The 26,724-nt window shown below is 37.4% G+C and overlaps 1 protein-coding gene and 1 long non-coding RNA gene across 8 annotated transcripts in view; one reads left to right on the top strand and one right to left on the bottom strand.

The window, feature by feature from the left end:
- LOC145489634 (putative tRNA (uracil-O(2)-)-methyltransferase) overlaps positions 1-26,724 on the top strand; it is a 157,989-nt gene that overhangs the window by 56,241 nt on the left and 75,024 nt on the right. For 5 of the 6 annotated variants that reach the window (XM_081468647.1, XM_081468649.1, XM_081468651.1 and 2 more), the window contains one exon: positions 13,949-14,020. The exons of the other annotated variant lie outside the window; for it this stretch is intronic. In XM_081468647.1, coding sequence (XP_081324773.1) covers positions 13,949-14,020 — 72 coding nt within the window. The remainder of the gene's footprint in view (positions 1-13,948; positions 14,021-26,724) is intronic. 6 annotated transcript variants of the gene reach the window in all.
- LOC145489704 (uncharacterized) lies at positions 4,162-26,723 on the bottom strand. Of its 2 annotated transcripts, none has more exons than XR_014049618.1 (2): positions 23,221-26,723; positions 4,162-12,063 (listed from the first exon to the last, which is right to left on the bottom strand). It is a non-coding gene; the product is annotated as an uncharacterized LOC145489704 (long non-coding RNA). The 2 variants fall into 2 exon arrangements; XR_014049616.1 differs by lacking the exon at positions 23,221-26,723 and adding an exon at positions 13,201-13,953.

A 26,724-nucleotide genomic window follows, 5' to 3' on the forward strand; every position in this document is an offset into this window, starting at 1 on the left:
ATGTAGCCACCTATTCTGGTGTTGTGCACACAGTGTTGTGGTATATGCTATTATTTCATTAATATGGTGATTTGGTTTGTAACAGTTTCTTCTTTGTGCAAGTTTGTATATTTTACTGATTTCAGAAAACATGTGCTATGTCTAATTTTTGCTCATAAACTACTCATTTTCTGTAATAATAATAATAATAATAATAATAATAATAATAATAATAATAAAAACAATCTTTAAAGAGGAAGTGCCCATCACGTAAATACGTGGTTTTCAGGAAGGTCCTCTATAAAAATAAAAAGTATTAAAATCTAAAATAAGAAATACAAATATCACAGATCTAAAATATAAAATATACAATAATTAAAACTACTAAAACTACCAAAACTACCTACTGTCCTAAAAAACTAATTACAAATAATTATCTATTAACAATACATTGTACATCTAAAAATATTTTTTCTAAAAATGTTTATCTATTAAGAACCTTGTAAGGTTTTTCTTAAAAATTGTGCATGGCCTTGGCTTTCTTAAAAATACTGAGAGAGACATCCAGTCATTTGTAAAACGGAAGTTAGACACTCTCTTTCCGCATTCCGTTTTAGGATTAGGCAATCTAGGTAAGTAGCCACGTCTAGTGTTGTAGCCATGTGAACTTCTTAGTGTCGATTTAAAACTTTCAAAATGTTGTGGAATGTCTCCTTTGATTGCATTTTCTATGGCGGTACATCGGTGAGAAAAACATCTTCCAGCCAGAGGGAGCCAATTCAGACACTTCAGAGCTTCAGAGCTGTAAGTTCATCAAGTGCTTAAATACAACACTTTGGCCCCCAAAATGCATGAAATTGTATCTTTGGCTACCTGCAATTTCAAATTTTCCAGGAGGGGGGGGGGGCATGTCCCCCAGACCCCCCTAGGTTGGCTCAGCCCTTTGGGCCTTGCTTTTCACTGCCTGTTTTCCTTTATTGGCTGCCTGTGAAAACTTTTTATGACAAACCTGTTACTTTCCCTCTCCTTTTCAACTGTCGTGCTAATCAAAGGGCTCCATGAGCCAGTCATGAACAGGCAAAAGAAATCATGTTTAGTGTAATATTACTTAAATTACAATGGCTTTCTTTTCTTAATTTTGAGGAGACCAGGTAGAGACAGATTTCCTAGTGGAGGTGTGTGAGGACAGGGCAATTCCTTCCTCTTGTTGTTCCGTGTTTGCACAATTATTACATTTCCAGTCACAGAGGTTCTAAGGAAAAACCCATCAAAATAGTATGCTGAACAAAACTGTTCTGAATTGACATTTTATGACAAAAATTTAGACAAGCAAAGCAATGCAAATAGTTTTGTGATTGTCTTAAACCTTGTTAAATTCCACACATGGAAAGTTATATTTATATGGATCATGCAAGGAAGACTTGTGTTACAGTGTATGTACAAAAATTAGAAGCAAGACACAGGCAAGATTCTGGCCATAAAATATCACACTAATGAGCGAGACAGAACATGATGATAATCAGGCTGATAGGAGCGACAAAACTTGAATGATAAATGAATGAGGAGCGAGACAATTCTACTGCCCTGAGTTTTGGACAAAAATCTGAGCAAGAAACCAGCAAAATTTGGGCCATAAAATAGTCACGCTAATGAGCCAGACCAGATGTGACGGCCAATAAACACTTGAGTACCTAGCATGAAAATGAATAGCTCTTTATAGTTCTGCTATATACGACGACAATCATTATCCACTGCATATGATTACATACAACTACCAAACATCACAATAACAGTATGTAACTAGGACTCATTTATTTAGTTTTTTATGTCTACAATTTAAGGTTTTGCTTAAATCAAAAAGGAAACTTTGAACAGTTACTCTTCGATTCTGTGGCATGTTCTGTAATCAACTGAAATTAACAGAAAACAAAATATGAGTCTCAACTGATCGAAGTAGAGTTCTGCTTGGTAGCCTTTTATACATGCAACAATTTGTATATTAATCACAATTTTCAGTGTGCTGATCTACTTGTGACAATGATCTAGCTAAAGTTACAAGCTCGCCTCAATCAATCCTTGGCTACTTCCATTTCTTGTGGTAGTAAAATTACACTAGCTGTATATTAACACGAGTGCTGTCGTTAAAAATCCCTTCATTCTGAAAATGATCTCTTGAAGAACATCGAAACCCTTTCTGCACAATTAATACACCACCGTCACACATTCCATACACTGAAATTAAGCTGCTAGTAACATTATTTACAGACGCTGGAGAAGATTGTCTCCAGCAAAGCGGGAGAATTTCAAAGGAGTTGATCTTTTCCCAACACAAATACAGCACATGAAGACACAATGAAATTTTCCCGCTAAACGGTTGAGTTCTTATTTTTTGATGTCAAAGGGTGCAAAACTTGATATCTTTATTCAGAGTGAACCAATCAAATTGAACTCTCCGTATTTTCTCAAATGACTTCAAGATCAGATTTTAAGTTGCGATGTCACAAAATGGTCAAACACTTTTTACCCATTCACTGGTCTTCACCAGTATCAACACCCAAAACAGTTTACTGGTAAATTTTGGAGTGGAAACTATGTGCCAAGAACTTCTTTAGGGCCTGTTCACATGAAAACAGGGCACCCCGGGGATGTGAGATACCTCACCTACCCATGGTAAAGAAATACTTGCCTTCACATGCAACCCTGGGAACGCAGGGTGAGGTCCAAAATGCAATCACGTGGTCGCATGTAACTTTGTATTCTTTAAGATATGTCAGTAACAGTTGAACACGTTCAGGAGTTCCTGCCCTGACTTTTGGCGGTTTTTGGTTTGACCTCTTCGCAGATTTGTTCTTCATTCTGATGAAGCTGGTTTTCACTTCAATGTTGTTGTTGCATGCAAAACTTCAGTTTGATTCCGCTGATTAGCCTGACTATCCGATTTCACGCTTAAATTATCACCAGCACTGTCAATTCCATCAGCGTTCGGCAGTGAAATCTTTGAAATAACTCGCCACGCTCATAGCGGTTGCAGCCATGTTGTTCTGCCGCGTGTTTTGGCAGGCTTTGGCACAGTGATTTGATTACACCAGTTAGGCAGGTTACCCCACTCTGCAGCTTTCACATGGAGAAAACTCACCCCACCAAAGCAGGTTACCCCGGACCGCCTGACCAGGTAACCCGCCTTGGTGGGGTACCCCACTTAACATGTGAATGTGATCAAGAAAAAAAGAGAGATTGTATGGATAGATTGGTTACCCCACCAAGGCGGGGGACCTCACCTGCACGAGGTTCCCCACTTCCATGTGAACAGGCCCTTCTTTGGGGTACATTTCAGGAAATTTGAAGCACATTGTACAATATGTAGGAGCAGACACAGACTTGTGGCGTGGCATGGTATATGTTCGAGTTTTCATTGCTCGCAATGTAAATACTGCGAGGCCTCTAGCAAAAGCTGAAAACTAAACAAAAATGCAACCTGGAGGAGAATAAGCTGGTTGAAATGAATATTTTGATGCAAAAGAACAATCCTGTTATAATTATTGTAGTTTTTGCATTTAGCATATTTTTATGGTACGAGGTGTCAGGCAGATCAGCAAGATTATGGCCAATAACAAGGCCTGATAAATGTCATGTCCGAATTTTACGCACTTTAAAACAAATTTAGCCAGAATTACAATGATAACACAACCTGGCAACTGTCTTGGTACTGCAGCGCAAGCGAATAAATTCGGTTTGTACTCTATCGTGCTAGTTCAAGCCATATTATTGCCAATAAACATGCCAGACAAATGTCTCATCCAGTCGTGCTAGAGAGACAAAATCCTTGTCTCACTTTGTCTCGGTCAGTCCTCGCCACAAAAATAGCATTATGGCCCGAATCGGGCCATAATCTCGCTCAGTCAGGAAAGTAAGTAACTCTATTTAAGGCTCAGGCTAAAATAGCAGTAATAAAACCACTAAATGGGAACTCTTAAACATAAAAGATTAAAATAATAAAGCCTAATATTATGTTTAAAAAGCTAATCTAAGATATTTACAATTATATAAAAATATAAATAAGATAAAAATGCATGAGATATATAAGATAAAAATACATTAAAGACATTAAGAACCATGTAAAGTGCAATTACTACCACAACTATCAGATAAATATCCAAGTCAAGACTGCAAATGTTTTTCTTAAAAGCTGATAATGTCGGTGAACTTCTAGTATTCCTTGGTAAAAGAATCCATAACCGAGGTCCTAAGTATATCTGATAGTTGAGGATGAAGCGTGCACTCTTTGTCTCCAACCAGACTCTATAGAACATACATTTCTAGACTACCGTAACAACAGCCTTTTACTTGAAAGCCATATCATGGTTCAACCGTGAAAATGACACCAACATTACACTTTCAAATAAACAAATAACCTTTAACGACATCCCCCATTTAACTCATCTAACCGATTACCCAAGATGCACACTGCACCTTTTCTTCATTATTCTAAAACAATACATTTACGCCTGTAAATGTTTGGACAACAAACCATTAATCAACCTCCGCTTGCTTCTCTTAAAATAAGGACAACAACAACTTTGTGTGGCTGAAAATGGGGAAGTGGGTGACAGAGTGCTCAGTTAATATTTTAGCCCCATGAACCCCTGGAGTGTCAAGAAAACAAAACATACAGCCCAATGCAAGGAGATGTAGACAGTGGATGGAGAGAAGGGAGTAGGCCTTCACTCAGGGCCACTGTAAACATTGCTGGGTAGAGAGGAGGGAGTGGGCCTCCACTAACCTAACTCCAGGGGGTAAAATTGGAGGGAGTTGGCCTCTGAAAATCGAGTCTATGGGGGCAAGAGTGTGACGAGAGGAGCACTTCATCCCCATTCCCATGTTTATTTAACCAACCTTAACAGAACTTGCATAGAACGGTAACAATATAAAAAAGTATAAATTGTGAATTATGATCTCAAGTATGTATTACTGGACTGGCAGACTGTTCAAATTGACATAAACAAACCTAAGTGAGGTGCTTAGTTTCTATAGTTCGTTCAGATAAGTAACATACTTAAGTGTCTCTGAGAATCGTAAAGATCCTTCAATAGATTGACGTGTCTAAACCACCTCAGATGTGGTATGTAATTGTTCTAAAAGTTATAAATGTTCATTTTGGTAATTTTAATTCAAGTGTACACAAAGAAACCTCAAAAGAGGTTCTTATTCTAAGAGTCCCATTGCTATCTTAACAATTAACGCATCTATTAAATACAACTAAAAGTGGTGCTTGAACCCTCAAGATTGACATGTTATACCAGGAGTTTTTATTAATCATGTACATTACAACTTAAGTGTAAAACTGATGTCGCCCTACAATTTAAGTTGTATTACAAAATATCCCAGATGATTGGAAAAGCCCTTAGGCAAACTATATTACTACAAAGACCTATGAGTGGGCAAGTGCTTTGGGTGGGAGGGAGGGAATAGAAAATATTCTGGACAAAATGTCGCACTGTAGTCTATCTTGTGTGAGAGCAAAAGACAGTGGCCAAATTTAGCAAGCACGTATCAAGATGCTAAAGTTCGCTCTGATTGGCTGGTTTTCAGGATTCTCACATGAGGCCATCCAAGGTCGATGAACGGATGATTAGCAAAGCACATAGCTCAAAATAGAAACAAGAGTTGTTGATTAACTGAAATTTATTTCATATGTTCAATAAATTGTGATAACATGCAGGAATTTCAAAGAAAACCTATATTACAATGGCAAATAGAGAGATGCACTCTTCCCTAAGTCACAGATTTTTTTGTGAAGCTTTTTTTTCTGATTTAACTAGCCAATTGAAACAGACACACTTAAAGTGTCACTAACCCCCAAAATTTTTTTTGCTAATATAAATTTCCTTTTTCTCCTGATCACCACTGCGAAAAAATTATCGTTGTACCTATTTTCGTTAATTTTCTATGAATTTTTTAAGTTTGTAAATTTGCCCTTCTCCATGTTCACGACCGAGGAATAGCAGAGAATGGGACGAGTTGGCTTTTGACGTCACTTCAGGAATAACAATATTTTGTTTCTGAGAAGAATGTATGCGAACATGCGATAGTGTGTGTCAAAATCGTTGCAGAATGCAAGGAAGATATGTTGTTGGAGGCTGTAGCAATACAGGATGCGTAGAATAGAGTATTCCTCTTCATTCAATACCTCTATCTCGATGAAACTGTACCAGAAACAAGAAAAAGACCAAAGAAGTGGGCTGATCTGTGCAAAGCTAAAGTGGGGGAGCCATTGAGGATTTCTTCGATCTCGGGTTTGCCGCTACTGTAAAAACCTAGAGATTTTCATGGCCTGTATATTCTTCTCTATCTCTAGTGGAAAGCTTGAAATTGTCAAGGTACTCTGTAAGACACGAATTTGGAATAAGCTGGAAGCCATCATCTGACTATTTCAAGCGCAAATGATCCTCCGAGTCCCAGACAAAACTATAGGTGATGAAATTACACGGTAAATTAAACGCATCGCATTTTGAAATAGAGACTTGTCTAAACGAATAGCAAACTAAAACCTACGTTCTACAACGACGCAAAGAAGATTGTTGAGGCTTCGAACTGGTGAACTAGCTATGTATTTGTGGATTTTAATAAAAACACACGCACACTGGAGGTTGCCTGTAATCTGGCCGTGTTTCTCAATGGCCATTCCGAATACAGAATTGTTTTGCTCTTTGAGCTTCGTCTTTGAGGAACGAAATACATCTAAATTACAAACTCAGAATGGATCAAGCATTTATAAATATATGAGGAAAGTGAAACCAACGATTAACATTCGACCCTATAGCTACCGACGGAGATTGTTGTGCTGAAAGAAGAATGCGCTTGTCAGTCAACCGAAACGCAAACTAATAAGTCGAGGACTCCCAGGTTATTAGCGTGCGTAAAATGGACATTTCATTCAAAATAACAGTGAAGTAGAAATGTATTCATTTAACTGAAAGTTAATACTTAACCCGTGGGAGGCGCGGTGGCCTCATGGTTAGTGCGCTCGTCTCCGGATCGAACGGTCCAGGTTCGAGCCCTGGCCGGGGACATTGTGTTGTGTTCTTGGGCAAGACACTTTATTCTCACAGTTCCTCTCTCCACCCAGGTGTATAAATGGGTACCGGCGAACTTAATGCTGGGGGTAACCCTGCGATGGACTAGCATCCCATCCAGGGGGGAGTAGAAATACTCCTAGTCACTTCATGCTACAGAAACCGGGATAAGTTCCGGCCTGATGGGCCACTTGGCTCGCATGCAGACTTTACCTAATACTTAACCTCTTTTTAAGATCTTGTCGAAGGATTTTCCATGATTTCACTAGTATGGGATATGCAAATTTGCGTAACTTGTGTTCGTACACAGTAATTGAATATGCATATACTACGGTCGGTCGACAATAACGAAGCGAAAAGCTACCTCACCTTCGAATATTGTTTGCCGACATCTCTGCTTATCTCTTATGTTAAAACTATTTTCAATCATTGATCTGGAGAAGTAGGCAGGAGTGGAGTACGACTGCATTGCATTTTAACTTGTATTTCGGGGGAAATTAATGTTTGAATGTAAAAGTGTTTTGACACTACGAAATTGGAACGTTCCATAAAGTCAAATTACCAACTCTTCGTGTTCATTGACATCTTTGTAACTCTTTAAGAGCTGTAAGCTAACTCTTCAGTCATTGTTTGTACCTTTATAACCCAAATGGACCAGCAAATTCTCGATCCCAGCCTAATTATAATTATACAACACGGCGATCTCAACTGGCAACCCGCACTTTGAAATGTAAAAAAATGTGTACTTCGCAGCCGTCCAAATCGTAGCTAGACTCCGAATTGTAATGCTAAATGATACAGTTCTTTCACTTAAAGTTCTTGTCCAGTTATAATAAAATATGAATCACAAATGACCCAAATAACTCCTGCTGCTGCTGCTACTGCTACTGCTACTGCTACTACTACTACTATCTACTACTACTACTACTACTACGACGACGACGACGACGACGACTACTACTACTACTACTATCTACTACTACTACTACTACTACTATCTACTACTACTATCTACTACTACTACTATCTACTCAACTACTATCTACTACTACTACTATCTACTACTGCTACTACTACTACTACTACTACTATCTACTATCTACTATCTACTATCTACTACTACTATCTACTACTGCTCCTGCTCCTACTACTACTATCTACTACTACTATCTACTCCTGCTCCTGCTCCTGCTCTTGCTCCTGCTACTGCTCCTGCTCCTGCTACTACTAATGAGAAATGTCTGATAGTGTGCTTCTCATATGTTATTGTCTTAAATCTAGGGCTAAAAAATCATTGTTTCGCATGGCGTGTTTCTTCTCGGATATATGAAATAGGCCAGCAATATACATGTACTTGGGACATATTTTGTTCTTTATGTTGTACATGAGAATAGCTAAGTCCTCCAGCCTTCTGTTTTGAAGAGTGCATAGATCTGCCTTATCTAGTTACGTTTTGTCACAGTAAATAGCTCTGAGTGCCCTTTCCTGTATTCTTTTCAATTTTCTTCTGTCACTAGCACAACAGAAATGCCAGACAATGTGGCAGTAAGTTAAATAAGGTAGAATGGCAGCTTTGAACAGGTTCAGCTTAGTGCTAGAGGGTAATAATTGAAGGCTTTCGTGCAAAAAAGGAAGTATACAGCATTTTGGGCCGATTTTTATTTTTTGCAGTATTGAGCTAACTTTTGGCAGACTGACTTGTTTTGACATGGAAAGCATATGCATCGTTGCGTAATTGCTTTTGTTGATTTGCGCTTCGTTTTTGAGAAATAATGTATGCAAATAAACTCAGTTTTCCGAGCGGCATCTTTTGGAGCGAATCCTTCGAAGGTGGATTTTGACGCGGCGTGAACTTAAACGGTTACTTTCAGCAGCTTTGACAGCACAGTTTTTTTAAAATAGATGTTTTGATTTTTAAAAGAAGTAGAGAAATAGACCGGAAAAAAAATCAACAGACCTCGTATCAAACCGGTGTCACAACAAAACAAACTCAAATCCGGCCTGTTCAGCACCTTATTCGCTTGCGCTAACGAAGCAAGTGTAATTATATGAATAATAAAACTAGCGGCAAATGCCACGCTTTGGTGACTTCATCATGTAGCAAAATGAAAGGGGTTTTTTTGTTTTTCGCTCAACAAAAGATCTCCAAAAGATACCCTTGGAAAACTGAGTTTTTTGCATACATTATTTCTTGAAAACGAAGTGCAAATCAGCAAAAACAATCACACAACGATGCTTTTCATGTCAAAACAAGTCAGTCTGCCAAAAATTAGCTCAATCCTGCAAAAAATAAAAATCGGCCCAAAATGCTATGTATCCCCTTTTTGAGTTATTTTTACAAAAAATACCTCTTAGTCGGCGCGTTGAGTATGTTACGGGTCAATGGGTGAGTGAGTGAGTGAGTGAGTGAGTGAGTGAGTGAGAGATGTATGTATGTCACACCAATCAGATTGGATCTACTATAAACAGCCAATCAAATTTCTTTTTGTAAAGGTAAATGGTATGTGAGAAGATTTGATTCCGATAGAGTTCAGAACGGCCATATTTATCCCGCTATAAAAGAGGAGGAAGTATTCATATATTGGGTTTACTTTGCCATTTTCTTTGGGTCAGGCTGAGGATTTTAGTTAAATGAACGAGATGAGCCTTGAGGTTTGAAACAGTTGGTGAGTTCGTAGTATGCAAATGCAACGAGATATTTTTATTTTTAGTTACAAAGGTAACTTGATACTTTTGTTTTTCACGAGAAGTAAATACAATTAGAGGTCATGAATCGTCGCGTCTAGTTCTTAGGACATGTTTTAGAGGGGACGAGACTTTAGATTTGAAACAGTTCTAACGTTTACAATAGTAAGTGCGGGTAACGATTGTTTTGTTCTTGTTGCGTGCAAATATAACAAGATATTTTTGTTTTTTAGTTACAAAGTGTAATGTGACACTCTTGTTTTTCACAAGGGAGTAAATTCAATTAGAGCAGACGAATCGTCACCACTCTTTCCCAAGAGATGTTTGCTGTCTTTAGTAACAAATGGTAACTTAACACTTTTGTTTTTTATGTGGGAGTAAATTCAATTAGAGCTGACAAGTCATCAGCTATTGTTTCCAGGATATTAAACAAAAAAGCTTTCATTTCTGGATGGTTTTTACGTCTCTGCAGTAGCAGTTTAATAGTTTTATTTGATGACATTCATTTCAGTCCGATATTTTTTAAGGTAAAAAGTATGAAAACTGTTCAAATGTTCTTTGAAGACTGCGCGGCACCAAGTTAAAGTGCAGTTTAATTAAATCAGACTTTCAACGTGTCAGGTTTTTTTCTCTTTCTTTTTATTTTCGGTGAAGTTGTGTTGTGTTGTGTTGTGTGAAAAGGTAAACTTATGTCTCGTATAAAATGCGAAAAAGTCCCTAAATTAACTTGAGTATTTTTGAGCAAAAATTCCTCTTGGGGGTTGGAAGGGTTATGTGATCAGTGAGTGAGGGAGTTATGGATGTGCGCGCGTCAAACCAGTTTGTATCAAAGAACGAATCAAATTGCCTGTTAGAAAATAAGATGGTATCTACATTGATCTGGAGACATGTCAGATTACTGTAGTTTGTTCAGTCAAACATTTTATGGCTTATTATTTAGCTATCTTACCATGACCGATGTAACATCGCAACCAAAGAAAAAATGTCAAATTAACCAAATCATTACTGTACCATGAATGCACCTATCTCCGACACTTCACACAAAAAATAACTCTTGCACGCCTTGCGTGCCTATGTTTGCACAAAAGCCTTCAATTATTAAGTTCCTCAGTCTCGTTAGAACTCCTACAGGTTGGCTGCCTTTCCTGCAAATAGTGCTAATGTGGTCCTTAAACACAAGATTTTGTCCGTTGATACCCCAAGCAGTTTCAGGCAATCGGTGGATTGAACTTCTTTTTCATCAATGATAATTCTCATAGAGTCATTGCGTTTTCTACCAAGTATTAAGGTTCGATACTTGTCATAATTCCCTTTAAGGAAATTGGAACTGCACCAGTTGAAAGCCACTTCAGCACATACTGTCAGATTAGCTTGAACATCATCTAAATTGCTAATCATATCATAGAACTGGTAATCATCTGCATACATTCATACATGTTGCGGTGTGTACTAATATGATAAGTTAAATCATTCTGGAAATGGTCAATAATAATGGGCCAAATGCAGAGCCCCGAGGTTATCCTTTTGACAACCTCTCCCAGGAGCTCACTTCTTGTTCCAGGTTAACTCTGCTGAAGCGATGGGTAAAATGTGAGTCAACAAGTCTAATACTGTTGTTGTTAACACCATCAGCTTTCAGTTTGGTCAGCATAAGAGAATTTTGAATTTTGATTTCTGTTTGATTTCTCTGATAAAGAAACATATATTAGCACTAACATTTCGGGGATTTTATCTTAGAGTACGGTGAGACTGAAAGGAATAAAATATAAAAAGCAAAACTGTCTACAATTCTCCAAAAACCTAATCAAAAATTTTCACTAAAGTTCAGTTAGCTCAATTGTGCTTTGAACAACCCGGTCCTGAATAAATGAGAAGGATACACTTCTTCAGTAAGAGACCCAGGCATACTCAAAAAAAGAAATCCGAGTTCTTCCAACAGGAGTCGAACCTATGACCTTCGGTCTTTCTTTCTGAGTAAGTCTGGGTCACTCACTGAAGAGTTGTATCATTCTTACCTGATATTGGTTTTGTCCACAGAAAGAGGGCCTACAAGTGAGGCTGTTAATTGAAAGGTTCCTTTGCTCAAACGGTTAATTGAAATCAATTTTCTTACATTAGAACATACTACTTATTTGAAATGGAACCCCTCACAACTTCTCAGAAACAACCTACTTGAATTGTATTACTACAATGACAATTCATGTAAAAGCTCACCTTTGCAAGATCTTCGTTTTGACGGTTTCCATTGCCACGGCATTAGTCTTTCAGACATCCTCCAACTGATTCTTTGGAAGATCACACACTCTGTTTTTTGCTTGCAGCTGTTCTGTAAAACAATTAAGGACGGTGCCTACTTTTGTTAGTGCGCACACATTCTGCACATCACACAAGGCGTGGTTTAAGTGTCACATGCGCGCTAGGGTTGACAATGACGCAATCAACTACGCTACCAGGTACACGACTAAAATGAAAGCAAAATTTTCCTACAGTGACCAAATCAAGTTTAATGAACCTGTACTTAAACCAGGAACACCACAATATAGTAGCATATCGCTAAGCACCAACTGTTACTGTCTTCCAGCTGAAAAACTATCTGTTATCTTTCGAAAATTGTACTGAAATCCAACTGTAAACATGTACCTGCAGATGGCATAGTGCGCACGCAGAACAAGTGTGAGACACGCAATTATTTTACTTACTAGGGAGGTGACAGGAAAAATTGTAACAGGCACTGTAAAAGTTTTCAAAAAAGATGAATAACTTTAAAAAATGCGTGATTACCCCTATGTTTAATGCTATGAAATGGAAGTGGCAAGCCTATTCAACACGTGATTAGTTTCTGGTTGTGAGCAAAAGGTGTTTAGACTGTACTTATTTACAAGAACACTTTAGAACAATGGGGTACACTGCAAAAAGGAGGAGGATTAGTGAGAGCCTGAACCAGGTAGATCTGATGAACACAGCTTTTAGGTGGGGTGCTTTAGTATCACGAAGAGTGTACTTTGTCCCGTGGCCAAATTCATTGTGGCACTTGATGGACATCACTCATTAATTTGTTGGGAATTGTAATTTACAGATGTATTGATGGCCATTCACAGTTTTAAATCACAACTTTAACACGATATTCTTTAGATAATATCTCACCAAGCATTTACAGCAGAGTGGTCAACCATATCTCGTTTGAAAGGAAACAAAAATAATCTCGTGGAAAAAATAGATTGCCTTCATAGAAAATAACATTTCGTTTACAAAAATTTCAATCAGGAGAACCAGCGTATAACTGGGTGTCTGTTCTTTACTGTTTGATAAGGGACAGTTGTAACTTGGATGGCCTTGATACACTGTTTCCAAAGTGTTGGAGGAACCTCTCAAGTAATTCAGAAAACAGACTCTTAGATCGTTTAACTGTTTTACATCTGAGTTTCATCGGTAACTAACTGATATCAGTAACTAACTAACTCACCAACTGATCTTACTGTTCCCTCCAAGAGATCTTTATGGATTAAAACCTCAGATATGTGGCGCTCGCTGATAGCAAATGAATTTTGACTTAGAATGTTCTCGGTTCTCCCTATGAAACTCTTCACCTCTGAATCTTCATCCTTGTTCAAATAACCTTCTATTTTTGCTGCCATCTTTATTGTAGGTCCCAGCTCCCTGCTCAAATTTTCCCGCTTGACCCAGACCCCAAAATTGAATAAATGAGAGAAAAAATTGAATGAACAAAGACGGACTGAATTGAATGAATATAAAAATTGGATCAAATGAATTACAAATTGAATTAAATGAATATAGCAATTGAATTGAATGAATATAGAAACTGATTTGAATGAATACAGAAATCAAATTGAACCAATATAGAAATTAAATCAAAAGAATACAAAAATGAAATTGAATGGATCTGAAAATTGAATTAAATGAACAAGGATTGAATAGAATGACTATAGGAACTGAATTGAATTGAATATTGCTACATTTGGCTTCGCATAGTTACACAATCAATTCCTTATGGGGGCGATCGTGGTTTTGCCTCCTTTTTGTGTCGGAAATACTACAGATTGATGTTTTATGTCCCTAATGTTCCTCAACATCCATAAATGAAGTTGGAATCATTTTGGGAACCTCCAATCGATGGCTCATAGATTTTGGATTTTCAATATCCTTAGTCTTGGCTTTTGGATCTTCTTTACACTCATTTCTTTTAATTGCAGCACCCAGGTACAGGCATTGATGTGCGTCGCCGCAAAATCTGGGATCTGTATGGTGGAAATACCAGTCTTCAGGTACTGATCGCATGAGTCACTGCCAAGTTGAAAAGAATTATAACTAGTGAGACAATCTCAGATAGTGCAGAGCGCAATTGATAGCTCTGGTACAGTAGTCCCATAAGTACTCACCCCTGCTCGGTTCACTTCTGGTTTGTGTCTACCTTGGTAGTCTGCTACGGCTTTTTCCCTTTGCAGTGTGTATGTTTCCAGGTTGTATTTTCGTTCAAGGTCCAAAAATTACACACAAATTAATTACTACTGGTGTTTTACATTGATTTTGGTTCATTTTAAATTCAATAATACGCTGAAGCAGCAAACGTGACAATTTAGCTCTTCACGCCAACTTTGTAACTTGATACTTTTGTTTTCCTCGCAAAGGAATGTAATATGAAACCCTTGTTTTCTCCAAAACATACGGAAGATCTCCTTGTTTTTTGGAGATAAATGAAAGAAAGTTAAATATCTGATGTAGTGATGAAGAAATGGAACAGAAACAATGCTGTTTTACTAAAAATGCAAATTTTTACCGATGAACAAGAACTAATTTAATTATCAGATAGTCACGAAATACCACTTTCTTTTTCTGTTGCCACCTTTGTTGTTAACAATAAAACAATTCAAAATTAACACACAATGATATTGATGACTGAGAAGCATTTCAACGAAAAGTATTGAAGATAAACAGCACTACTTGGCCGATATGAATGAGTCTCCTCAAAGACTGAGTAGGTGCCATGGTGTCTGCAGGAATATTTGAGCATTTTCCTGGTTTCTTTTGTTACAAATTTACGATTTGCGGAGTATTAAAGCCACTAACTTGGGAACTTTTTGGTCTCTCTTATAGACACAATTAAGGCAAGAAATAAACAAGCCGCAAAGGAGAAGCAATACATTTGAACCCTGACAAGCACACTATTGTAGATTGAAAACAGCAGATGATATTTGCTCAACCGACCTGTGTGTAATTCTAAAAGCTACGCAGCCACAGTAACGTTTCACTTTTGCAATAAAAAGGGACAATTGGCTCTATCTGAAAAATAACTGCCGTCCTTGGTCACATGACATGATATATAAAATACCACGTGGAAAGATAGTGTATAACACTAACAATAGTAGAACGCATGCGTCTTACATGTTGAGCTCTACCATAAGGAAAACCACTCAACATTTGTGCGTGATTCTGTATGCAATATATCCTTTACCTAATATAGAAGCCACGAACGCTAACTAATCTACACATGCGTTTAGGGCAAATTAGTTTTGTTCTAAGGAGAAATGGTACCACAAGGAGAGCAAGGGGTTACCTGAAACAAATATATAGCTTTGCGATGTTCAAAGCTAAGTGACGGCAATGAAATGTGTTTTATGTAGAGTACACATGTACCTTTCCCACCCTACCCCCACTACTTCCTTGCCTCTAGACTAACTAATTAATTGAAATTAATTAATTAAACAAACATTAAAGTTTGCACCTTAGCGCCATATAGCCATAGCGCCATAGGACCATAGCGCCATAGCGCCTTAGTTCCTTTGCAGCAGGCAGCTCCCATAACCATCCCAATAGTGCACTCTGCACTAAAAACGCTTTTATTGTATTGTCATTAATGAATCTTCCTTCAGTTGTACAGGTCATGCCAAGCGGCCTTATGTGCTGTTTTTAGTGCAGAGTGCACTATTGGGATGGATTGGGGGTTGATGTCCACTATGGCTATAAGGCAATAAGGCCGTAAGGTCATAAGGTGTAAACTTTAATGTTTGTTTAATTAATTAATACATGTATCAATTAATTAATTAGTTTTCAGGCAAGAAAGTGGTTGGGGAGGGTACGTGCTTGTGTTCACTACGTAAAAACGTGTATGACCTACCTTACTTTAATCATAATATCACAAAGCTGTGTATTTGGTTTAGGAAACCTCTTGTCCTCCTTGTGGTACTATTCTCTTTAGAACAAAGCCAATTTTCCCTAAACGCTTGTGCAGATTAGTTAGTGTTCGTGCCGACTATATATTAGGTGAAAGATGCATTTCATTTGAGATCACACGATGCAAAAATGTCGAGTGCTTTTCGTTGCGGTAGAACCCAACATGTAAGACACATGCGTTCTAGCATTGTTAGCATATTATTGCGTTCAACGAAGTGGAACACAAACCTAATTTTGACCTGTGGCTTTTCAGAGTTGGTTTCCCTGTGCACAGTTCTAGGCTGAAAACAGCACATTCCTGTAAGGACACCAAAATGGCCACCCCACTTGATTTTTGCAGGGGCATGTCACGGCCAGTAAACTGGTACTGTTTAATGCTAAGGCTTATTTATTTCTCTTTCGATCATCTCTATGAAAGAGACCAAAAAGTTCATATCTAGCCTAACTTTCCCAATTCAGTGGCATTAAAACTTTTCAAATTGTAAATTTGTGACAAAAGAAACCAGGAAACTGTTCGAATATTGCTGCAGATTCCGTGGCACATAATGAAAACGTAAATTGATTTAATCAGTCTTTGAGGGGACTCATTCACCAATGTAGGATATATAATCTCGGTCAACTGAGTAGCGCAGACCTTCAGTACTTCTTGTTGAAATGCTAACGCTTCTCAAATCAATATCACTGAGGTGTCAACCATATAAGAACGTGGTATTCTGTGACTATTTGATAATTAAATTACTTCTTGTTTATCAGTGAAAAGAAACTTTGGGTTTTGAATAAAACAAAAATAATCGTTCTTCTTCCATTTCCTCAATAGCTATTTAACGTTGTTCCATTTCCTCATAAGATATTTACTTTCTTCCATTTATCTCTTAAGTTTTTTAGAAAACAAGGGTTTTATGTTACATACCTTTGCAAGGAAAGCAAAAGTATAGGGTTACAAACGTTGGCATGAAAAGTAAAATTGTCACAGTTGCTACTTGAATGTATTATTGAATTTTGAAATGCACAAAAATCAACATAAAACACCAGAGTAAAATTTGAAAGCTCTCTTGACAAACAGTAATTATAAGTTACTGTTGAACATCGAATGAAAGAACAGACGTGAAACATACGCACTGCTTATCAAGGTTTCTGTCCGATCATATTCTGCAAGGGGAAAAGGCCTAGGTATTAAAGTGCCAGAGCTATACATTGCACTCTGCACTATCTGAGATTGTCTCAGTAGTTTCTGTTCTGTGTTCATGTGCAATTAGATTTTCTGCATATGGAAACAAAGTAGAGCTATTGAGGGCCAGGATGAGAGAGTTAGAGGCGTTTGTTATGTTTGAATTTCAAATCTAAAGGGAGCTTTTGCTCGTTACTGACCCTTGAATACCTCTGTAAGTACCTATGGATAGATATCAATTAAAGTGCTGCGGATAAATTGCCTTTAATTACCATCTTGGCAGTGGTAAGGGCCAGTAAAAACTGTTATGAAAAAGGTTTATGAATGATAACAAATTTACAAGAAAATGTTACTTACCACATGAAGACAACAGAAATAGATAATCTATGTACTGCTTGTGCTACTTTACGATAATTTATCTTTTTTATTTTGTTGCATATACCATTTGTTTTCACAAAATTCATTGTATACAGAGTTACTGCTGGGTAGTGATTTTTCTTTGCAGTTCTCGTTGTTGCTTTTTTTATTTTTCTATCTGTCAGGTAAGCAGTGAACAGGCGCGGCGCAGCCGGGTGGGCTGGCAGGGGGCATATCAGCATAAAATAATAATTTTACAAATATCTCCAGACCCCCTACAAGTTAGCTTCTCTGGTGCTCGCTTGTAAGCCCCTCCAATTCAAAATATGCTCTGTCATCCCTGGTGATATCTTACCATTGTCAACAGTAAATAAACAGAACTACCTTGAGGAAAAAGTTGTGAAACCAGTATTATATTACCTGATGTTGTCTCTGTACTCATTACTCTGACTTTTATCTCATGATCATGACAACGACAACAGCAATATTATTCAACAAATTTTCAAACACTGGGAGTCCAAATTATAGCACAACATAGCCCTGTATTTTTTTATGCAATTCAAGGTGTTTGGTAAGTGGTGAAACACTCTCCCAAGTGTTTGAGATACGTTGGCCATTTTTATACTAGAGGATGCATTATCTGTGTGGATGGCTAATGCATCCTTGCCTTTTTGAGTTATATTTTTGTAAAACAAAAATACCTTATAGTCAGCATGTCAGGTGTATGTAGCGAATAGTTTTGGTTGGACCAATGTATGTGTCTCAGAACAATGAGACTGAAGCTTCTATGAACAACCAACCCAACTGCCACTTGTACGTTCAGACATGCCAATACTTGTTGACGTTAGCAAAACATGCTTGGGCAAGTTGGCGGGGAAACTAGTATCATTTCGCATTGTTTCATGCAGGATTACGATCAGGGGAATTGAAACTATGATGCAACATATCTTTTTTTTGAGAAAAGGTGTTTTTGAATATGAATTTTCTATTGTGGAAATACGAACAGAAAAACCAGCGAAAACATTACCTTGAGACCTGTGGAACTAGCTTTTGGTGCAGGTAACAAGATATTTTTATTTGTCAGTTTCAAATGGTAACTTGACACTTGTTTTTCACGCATGAGTGTTTGCAACAAAAAGTGACGAATCAGTGACTCTTGTTCACATGGTCAGTATGGGCAAGCAAGTTTTGCAGGTTGCAGGTTAAAAATTAAGTCCGAGTGAGTCTACTTAGCACTTCAGTTAGCCTGAATAGCACTCCAGTTAGCCTAAAATAGCTTAGGTTGCTTGCGGCTAGCATTTATACTGGGGTTTATTCAACTTCAACTTAAATAAACAAGTTGTTTCAACTTGCAACCTGTAACCTGCAAAATATACCTGCCAGGTCAGAACAAACAAACAAGAAGCCAATTTACGTGTAGTGGCATGTCCAGAAACTTTAAATTGCTTTAAATGTTTGGACGTCTCTTTTTGTTAGTGTCTTCAGTGGTATTTTAATATCTTGCATTCATGGCAATTCTTTAAAACAGGAATTTTTAACCCATTGACACCTGCATGAAATTGCCCAGGACCCACCCCTAATTCCCTGGCGTTTTTTGAACTATTTCTGAGTGAGCAAAAGCACAAAAATAAACCATATTCGCAGTAACCACAGACAAAAGATCAGGTTTTAAGACATCGTTTATTTAAAGTTGAATAAATGAAGGGCCAGAATATTAAAAAAATATCAACAAAAAGAACTCAACTTGGTGCGTAAAACTGATAAGAAAACAAGAAATTATCTTTTTTTCTTCGCTGCGCGACAAAACCTGAGAAAATTGAATATACAAAAATGAGTTAATTATTGACTTCAGAGTACAAAACGAAACCAAATAAAACAGAATTTCCATTCTTTTACCATAACGGATAACATTTGAGAAAACAACGGAAAATAAAAGCAACAGACACATGTATAAACCAATTTGAAAACAAGAAATCTGATAATTTCTTCGCCGCGTGACAAAATATTACAGTGCTGCGAAAGAAAGATGAAAGTTGTAAATCAAAAACATGACAAAAGCAGGCCAATTATTTTGAGATAAATTGTATTTCAACTGTGTTAAATTAGTGCCCACGTAAGTTCTTTTCTCAGGAGTTCTGTTGTAGCTCAATAAGACTCTAAAAAAGATATATTTGAACAAAGTGAATAAACTAAACAACCAAACCATGGAGGTCGCCGTGAATAAAATATGGAGAAACCCAGCATGCAAAAATACTGTTCACTTTTAAAACCTAAAATTCCCAAATAATAAGGCAAACAAATGAAAGGAACATGACAGGAAGTTCAATAACAATAAATTTGTGCATATAGCTGTGTCAGGTTTCAAGTAATGAATAGCAACGGCTCTGTACCCATTAAAATATTATCGCTTACCCTATGTATCAGACCGTATGAGGTCTTTTAGTCCTATTGTGATCTTTTGTGTTGGCCTCTGACATAAATGACATTTGTCCATTTCTGACATTTGCGTCTGTGTCAGTCCTGATCTTTTCTAGTTTTTCTAGTCTTTGACGTCTTTCGACCTTTTTACGAGCACTAAGTGGTTTGTTGTGGCCAGTATGGCCACACCAGATAGCGGTGACAGTAATTTACCGAACAAACCGGGAAACGAAGTATGCGACATTATATATTGCATCGCCATTTACTGTGAAAAGGGTGCAAGCGGGAATGCCTTCCTTCGGAAAGAAAAGTTCCGAGCACAGGTTTCACGGAAAGTGAGGACGCTAAAAGCTTTAAAAGAAACTGTCAGGTGTGTTTATTTTTTAAACCTTGGCTGCATTTGACTTTTTAGACCTCATAGGCCCTTTTATTATGATGTATTCTCGGTGTGTCTGGTCTGATCAGGCATGACCTTCATGCTCTCTGCTTTATGCTGTGACTGTTATGATCGTTCTGAAGTGGTCTCATTAACATAAACGTTTATGTGTAAATAGATGCATAATATTTAAAATACCTTTCGTTTGAATCGCATGTAAAGTTAGTGTCGACGGGTATGCTTTCCTCATAGAGCGAAAAGAAGAATTAATATGAAAATATTATTTATAATTATTTCCGGTTTCAAATTCTTCGCACGTGGACGGCACGTGAGACTTGCTATGTCAAATCCAGCCTCGTTCCCAGGGTCTCTCTTCCTCCCGACATAAGCTTAGGGACAGACCATCAGGCGGGAGTGGGAGTTTTTTTGTGGCGACTGTTTACGCAATAATTTATTTTACAAGATGAAATTCTCTGCACGATTTCTTTGCGGAAAATGAAAGGGAGACGAACTTCCTGCTAGGGAGAGTGTCTACATTCGGCCGTGCTGTTCGGTTCAATAGCAGGCTAATGTTCTGCTAAAATACTCAATTAACATTAATTTTTTTCTTTTTCTTTCCAACAATTTGATTGTGCATGTTTGTACAACTCGATGGATGGAGATAATACGGACCAAATCTTCCTGTCTAAATAAAAAACATGATACATAAGAACAGGATTAGGGCCCATTGAGCTAGCACCCGATCGAATGTCAGACACACGAACTAACACATCTTCAAATATTCAGCTGACTGTCTTCCAAAAAACCAGGACTAGGAAGATGGGAGTGAACAATATTTTGTGGTTACTTATCTGCTACCCATTGCATACAGATAGGCCTTTCATGATCTTTTCTGTAATGTTTATTTTTGTAAAGTTTCTGCGTTAATTATTATTTAAAAAATTAATAACTAACGGAAAAACGTTATTGAAAAGTGGGCGGGATGGGGATTCCCAAGTAAAAAAGGGCGGGATGGCAGGATTAACAGGAAAAAATGGGCGGGAAAGCGGGATCTGAGAACCCTATTGTGGACCCTCTGTGTGGGGTAACAGCTTTTGTTTATTTTAGAATGTTTCTCTTGGTAGTTGGTGCTAATAACAGCTTTACTATCAAAATGTACAGCCAAATCCAAAACAGTTCATGAGAGTTGATCACTGTTATTGCAATAAAGGTGAAATTAATTAACTGAGCAGAAATGAGATGCAAAATGATGTGTTTTGACAGGTCAATGTAACACTGGAACAATCATGTACATTCACTATTTATTTTAAATTTATGCCAGTGATCAATAATTAAGAGCTATAACTACCTTGTGATCAATTCATTGTCAATTACATGTATTCAGCCACTGATATGCATACACTTCATTTGAAAAGGAAAACCATACAAGACATAGATCAGGCAAAAATATTTACTACAACAAGTTTGATTTGAGATTAACTTTACTCAAAAAGGGTCTTAATAAACAACAGGATTTAAAACATTGCACAACAAGAATGGCCACTCAGGTAGACACAAGTTAAATCTTTGGCTTAAATTCAATGGTAGATAATTAAATTCAGTGACACTAGGTCTCGTTGTTACGTAAAAAAAATTATACCACTGTGTATTTCCCTTAAATTCACACTCATTTGAAGGCAAATTTGGCAAGAACGTTTCATAATGTTTTTGACAAGTGTTCAAGGGTTGGTTGCATCAATGTGTCAAACGATGCCTTTTTCAGCTCATGCTCTGAAAAAAAAAAACGTTTTCTTTGACGTTAATATTCTGGTAAAAAACAAATCGAAATGTGGTTTAGCTTGGTCTGTACTCTTATCAACACCGATACACATCATCACAGTGGTCAAAATTTGTTGTGGACTCACTCAGCTGTGCTTCCTGAGTCCACAACATTTGGCTACTGTGATGACACATATCATTGTCGATAAGAGTACAGACCACACTAAACCACATTCAATTTGTTAAATTCAAACTGGTGAAATCATTTATCAACATCGATGAACAAACATCATCATAATTTCAACTGTGGCAACAAACAGAGCTTTCTTTCAATAGAATGGTAACTAGAGACAAAAGCAGAAACTTATCCATAGTTTAAATTTCAGAGTCAACAACTCTTTCAACGTTATAATGAATATTAATTAGAAATCGAGAGCAAATAGAGTAGAATTCTAACTGAAATTTACATCAAATAACAGTTTCCAATTATTTTCTTGACATATTATTAAACTTTGCACCTGAAAAAGATCATTCGGATTGACTTGTATTCGGAAGAACAAAAAAATGTCGTCATTTCCTAGACGACCTCTAGCCACTGCACACTAATGGCTGATAGTGTTCAATGGCTCAGCCAATCAGATTACAGCATTTGCATTAGTATACTAGTGGAATTCTACTTATAATAATAATTCAGGTGGAGATGGATTGTCGTGCATTGCTGACTGAGTTTTTCCTTCAATGCAAATTCCTTTATATTTACATGAGCTTTCTTTCAAGGGAACTGTTTAAGCTTAGAAATTACCAGAGGCATTGTGCACAACAATTTATACGTAGATAGAGTTAAGCTTAAGCTTATATTGAGTTACGTTTCAGCTTATTTCAAGCACTGATCATAAAATCTCTATGATAGACACTTCAGTTTAATTCACAAGACTTGACTGAGTAAGAAAAAAATATATCTTTGTCAACTTTTGTAAATAAATATATGTGAATTGAAAATAAAGTCTTGTCTTTTCTTAACAAAGAGCTTTGCTGATCAACTGCGATTCAGTCAAGTGCAATCTTCGACCAAATTGTTTTCACTGCCGAGGATCTGTCCTGCCAAGAATACACGCAATTCATAGCTCTTTATGTAACCATTGCTGCGTTTAATTTACTTTTTATACTCCGTTATTCTCTGAACATTGAAAATAATTGAACGAAATTCAAAGACTTACCTTTCCTGGTCCAAAACGCAATGACAATTTCACCAAAGCCACCATAATGAAGCCAAATGAAGAAAAATGTCTGCTTTCCTTGCAGCCAACTTCATTGACCTTTAGTCTCCTCTCTGATAGGCCAGAAAAATGCAGGAAGCTGCTGGCAGCCACGTTTTCCCGCTGTTTTCTTCTGCCACCTCCAGGTCAAGTGAAAACTTTTTTATTAAAAAAATACACATTGGCAAGAAAGCAAGTTTTCATTTAATTGTTAAGACAGAAAAAAAATACGAAAATGCAGGTTATTAGGGCGTTTAAAGAGGAGTCGCAGGATATGACCATATTTGACCTTTGACATGACATGATGTAGGATCAAAGTTGTTCAAAGCTGTGGCGCCTTTGAACGCCTTTGATATACTTCATGCTACGTTGTTGAATAAAACATTACTTTATCTTGTTGATTTGCTGAGAATTTTCTTCATTCACTATAAACTCAGATTAAGAGACTTCAGTTTTGACAACCCCTAGTAAGAATTAAAATTATCTTATGTTCTTTTTATCCTTCATGAAGACATTTGTTGAGCCTGATTCCAAACAACTAGAGCAGTGTATCTTTCCTCAAATGTTTATTAGGGACAGATTATATTTTAGGGGGGAGGGGGGACTGGGCAATTTCCAAAAAAAAAATCCTGCACAGCAAAAACTAACAAAATATCGTGAAAGGGAGCCACAAGGTGCTTCTACTATCATTATTTTGTTTTTTTTTTTATGTTTAAAAGAAAAAAACTAGCACAAGCTATTGCCCACCAAAAAAAATTTGTGCTCAACCGAAATGTGAGAGAAAAAAATGTCGTGTCCCAGCAAATTCCCAACCCTTACCTCCCCCTTAGAAGAAAATAAGGGCATAAGGGTCTGGCGGCTTATGATGTAAATAATAACAACATATCTCGTTGTGCGATCTGTTTCTCATTGGGTGGCATTGAAGAACAATTGAATTTTGACAGATATGATTGCAAAGTAAATTAACTTGGTGAATAGTCTCACCGCGTGAACGAGCACTTTTAAACAACAGAAAGGTGAATTCTTAACTGCGTATTGCGTGACATTACCCCAGAAATAGTGTTCAGGGTGGAGAGGAACTCCCTTTTGAAAGAGACGGGGATGCTCATCATCTCTCTCAGGGGCATAAATTTCGGACATTGGTGTCCACTTCAGCAGTAATTGTTTGGTTTAAGACAATAATATGACCCCAAATACGAACTAACTCAACACTAACTTACCGAGGCATAATAATACAAATGTGACCTTTCACGCGAAAACGTGCATTAACGATGTTCCATTACTCAGGTGAAACAAACGGCCATCAAACAGGTTACAAACAGGTCACCGAGCCATTTGAAACGGGTTTCAATGAGTGTTTGAATGGGTGATTAAGTATTCCGAATGGGTAGCTTAGGCGTTTGAACGGCTCAGGAAAAATTGCGAACAGGTAGCCTAACCGTTCAAACGGCTCAGGAAAAATTTTAGTATGCAAAACAATGTCATGTGACAAAAACTCATTCGAGCATGACAAGGAAACAAGCAGTTCTGAAATCAGAACGAAAATAGTCTACTTTTTACAGTTCTCGTCACCTGAATCAATGATGGAAGGCCTTCCTTTCTTTTGTGGTTGAGGCTGAGACTTTCATTGTCTTTGGAGAAGGAATTTGAAGATGCATCCTGTGTAATTCTGCGATCGATTTCTTTTGAGTCGTGAAACTCCCTCGAGTGCACGATGCCCAGTGGATAGTACGTTTTTTTCTTTTAAACACCGTTTAATGGCATGATTTTAAGGGAGTCCAGCTCGTTATCATCTCCTTTTCTTTTTGTGACCTCGGCGTAGGACTCAACACTCAGGACCTTGTCAAGTTCTTGCGGTGCCATTTGTTTCAAGATATTTCAAAGATGGTGGGACTGGCACCGGCTTCATAAGACGTTTGTTCATTCACTGTTTTGTGCAGTGGGGCGTATTTTGACTATGTTTATTCACAGTGACAGAGTTGAGCTCTTTTGTTGCTTCGTTGGAAACTACCGCAAACCTGGAAACATCTACCTTGAGATGGCTCTGAATTTGTTGTTGTGTGGTTTTTGTTTGTTTATGTTTTACTGGACTCGGTATCATATGGATCTTGAGCAGATGTTGAAGAAAAATCGCCAAAATATTCGTCAAAATGGGCACTGAAAGTTGGAAACTTCCATTAAAGTAGGTTTTCTTCCTGAAGGAGCTCATAATTAATTGTCATTCAGAGACTGTAATTAATTAAATTCATCAATTTTTTGGGAAAAAACTACAACAACAACAAAGTTTTGGCAATAGTAGTTGCAAAATTCTCCACACAATTGCTTTTTGCCTTTCATTTTCCTAAAATTTTATTGATTACTTTAAACTTATCTTGAGATCTGATTGGTTGTTTTGCTTTACTGTCCCATTGTCATTGGCTGAGAAAAAGATGCGATTTAGTGCAAAAAATAGTGTGATTCATGAATAAATCGCACCACTGAGAGCCAATCAGATTCCAAGGATAACCAGCGATTTCAAAATGGATTTAATAAAGGCGTATACACTTCTCCGTGTGTAGATACAGATGAACTTAGTGGCTTTATGGGCCCAAAAAGTTCCCAGGGTTTTCAAGAAACGGGCCACTGGCCTGAAACCTGACGTCTGATTTGCCTAAGAATATAACACAAACAGCAGTGGTAAACATTGTGATAAACATTGTACTCAGACTCATTCTTAATCAAGCTACAATGCCTGAAGACAAGAGTTTATACGATTCTGATTTGATTAAGTTTGACTCAATTTCCAGGAAAATAAGTTGCACGTTGAAAATCGATCCTTTAAATTTTGAAGTTTGGAGCAAGGCAACAGTGGCTGCTTGTGACTGTGTGACATGGCGAAGGAGAGTGTCTGGCCCTATACCAACTTAGGGTTATGGTCAAAATCTAAATCTCTAATCTAATAGCTACATCACTTCATCTGAAAGTGTTACTGATCACGTCCTACACACATAAATTATGGAGTTCGTTTTCTCTTTAAGCGCAGGCATACTCAGTGTTGTCATCGCACTGGAGCTATAAGCTACGTTATGTCCTTCCTTCTTGTAACAAGGCCCCACATGCTCTGAGTCCATTTTTTAGGGGATTGATGCTGAATGAGCAGCACTTAACTCAGACACATCATAGTATCTGAGTGCATACACACCAGCCATTTCCTTAATACGGAAAAACGCTACAAATGAAAAAAAGCAATTAACTTGAAAAATGTGGTATGAACTTGACGTTATAATTTCGACTGCTCCCCATACTTAAAGTTTAGAAAAAAAAAAATTCTACCCTAAAGCATAATTATACTGTACAGTGTTCATTTTATAATACTGAGTTGACACAGAGCCCTATGATCTTTATCTTGTTCCTTGGGTGCTTTCATCTCTTGAACTCAGTTTGTAGATTGTTCTGTAGTCTCATAAATGTTTTACCTTTTCCATT

The sequence above is a fragment of the Orbicella franksi genome, chromosome 6, assembly GCF_964199315.1.
Source record: "Orbicella franksi chromosome 6, jaOrbFran1.1, whole genome shotgun sequence".
NCBI lineage: Eukaryota > Metazoa > Cnidaria > Anthozoa > Scleractinia > Merulinidae > Orbicella > Orbicella franksi.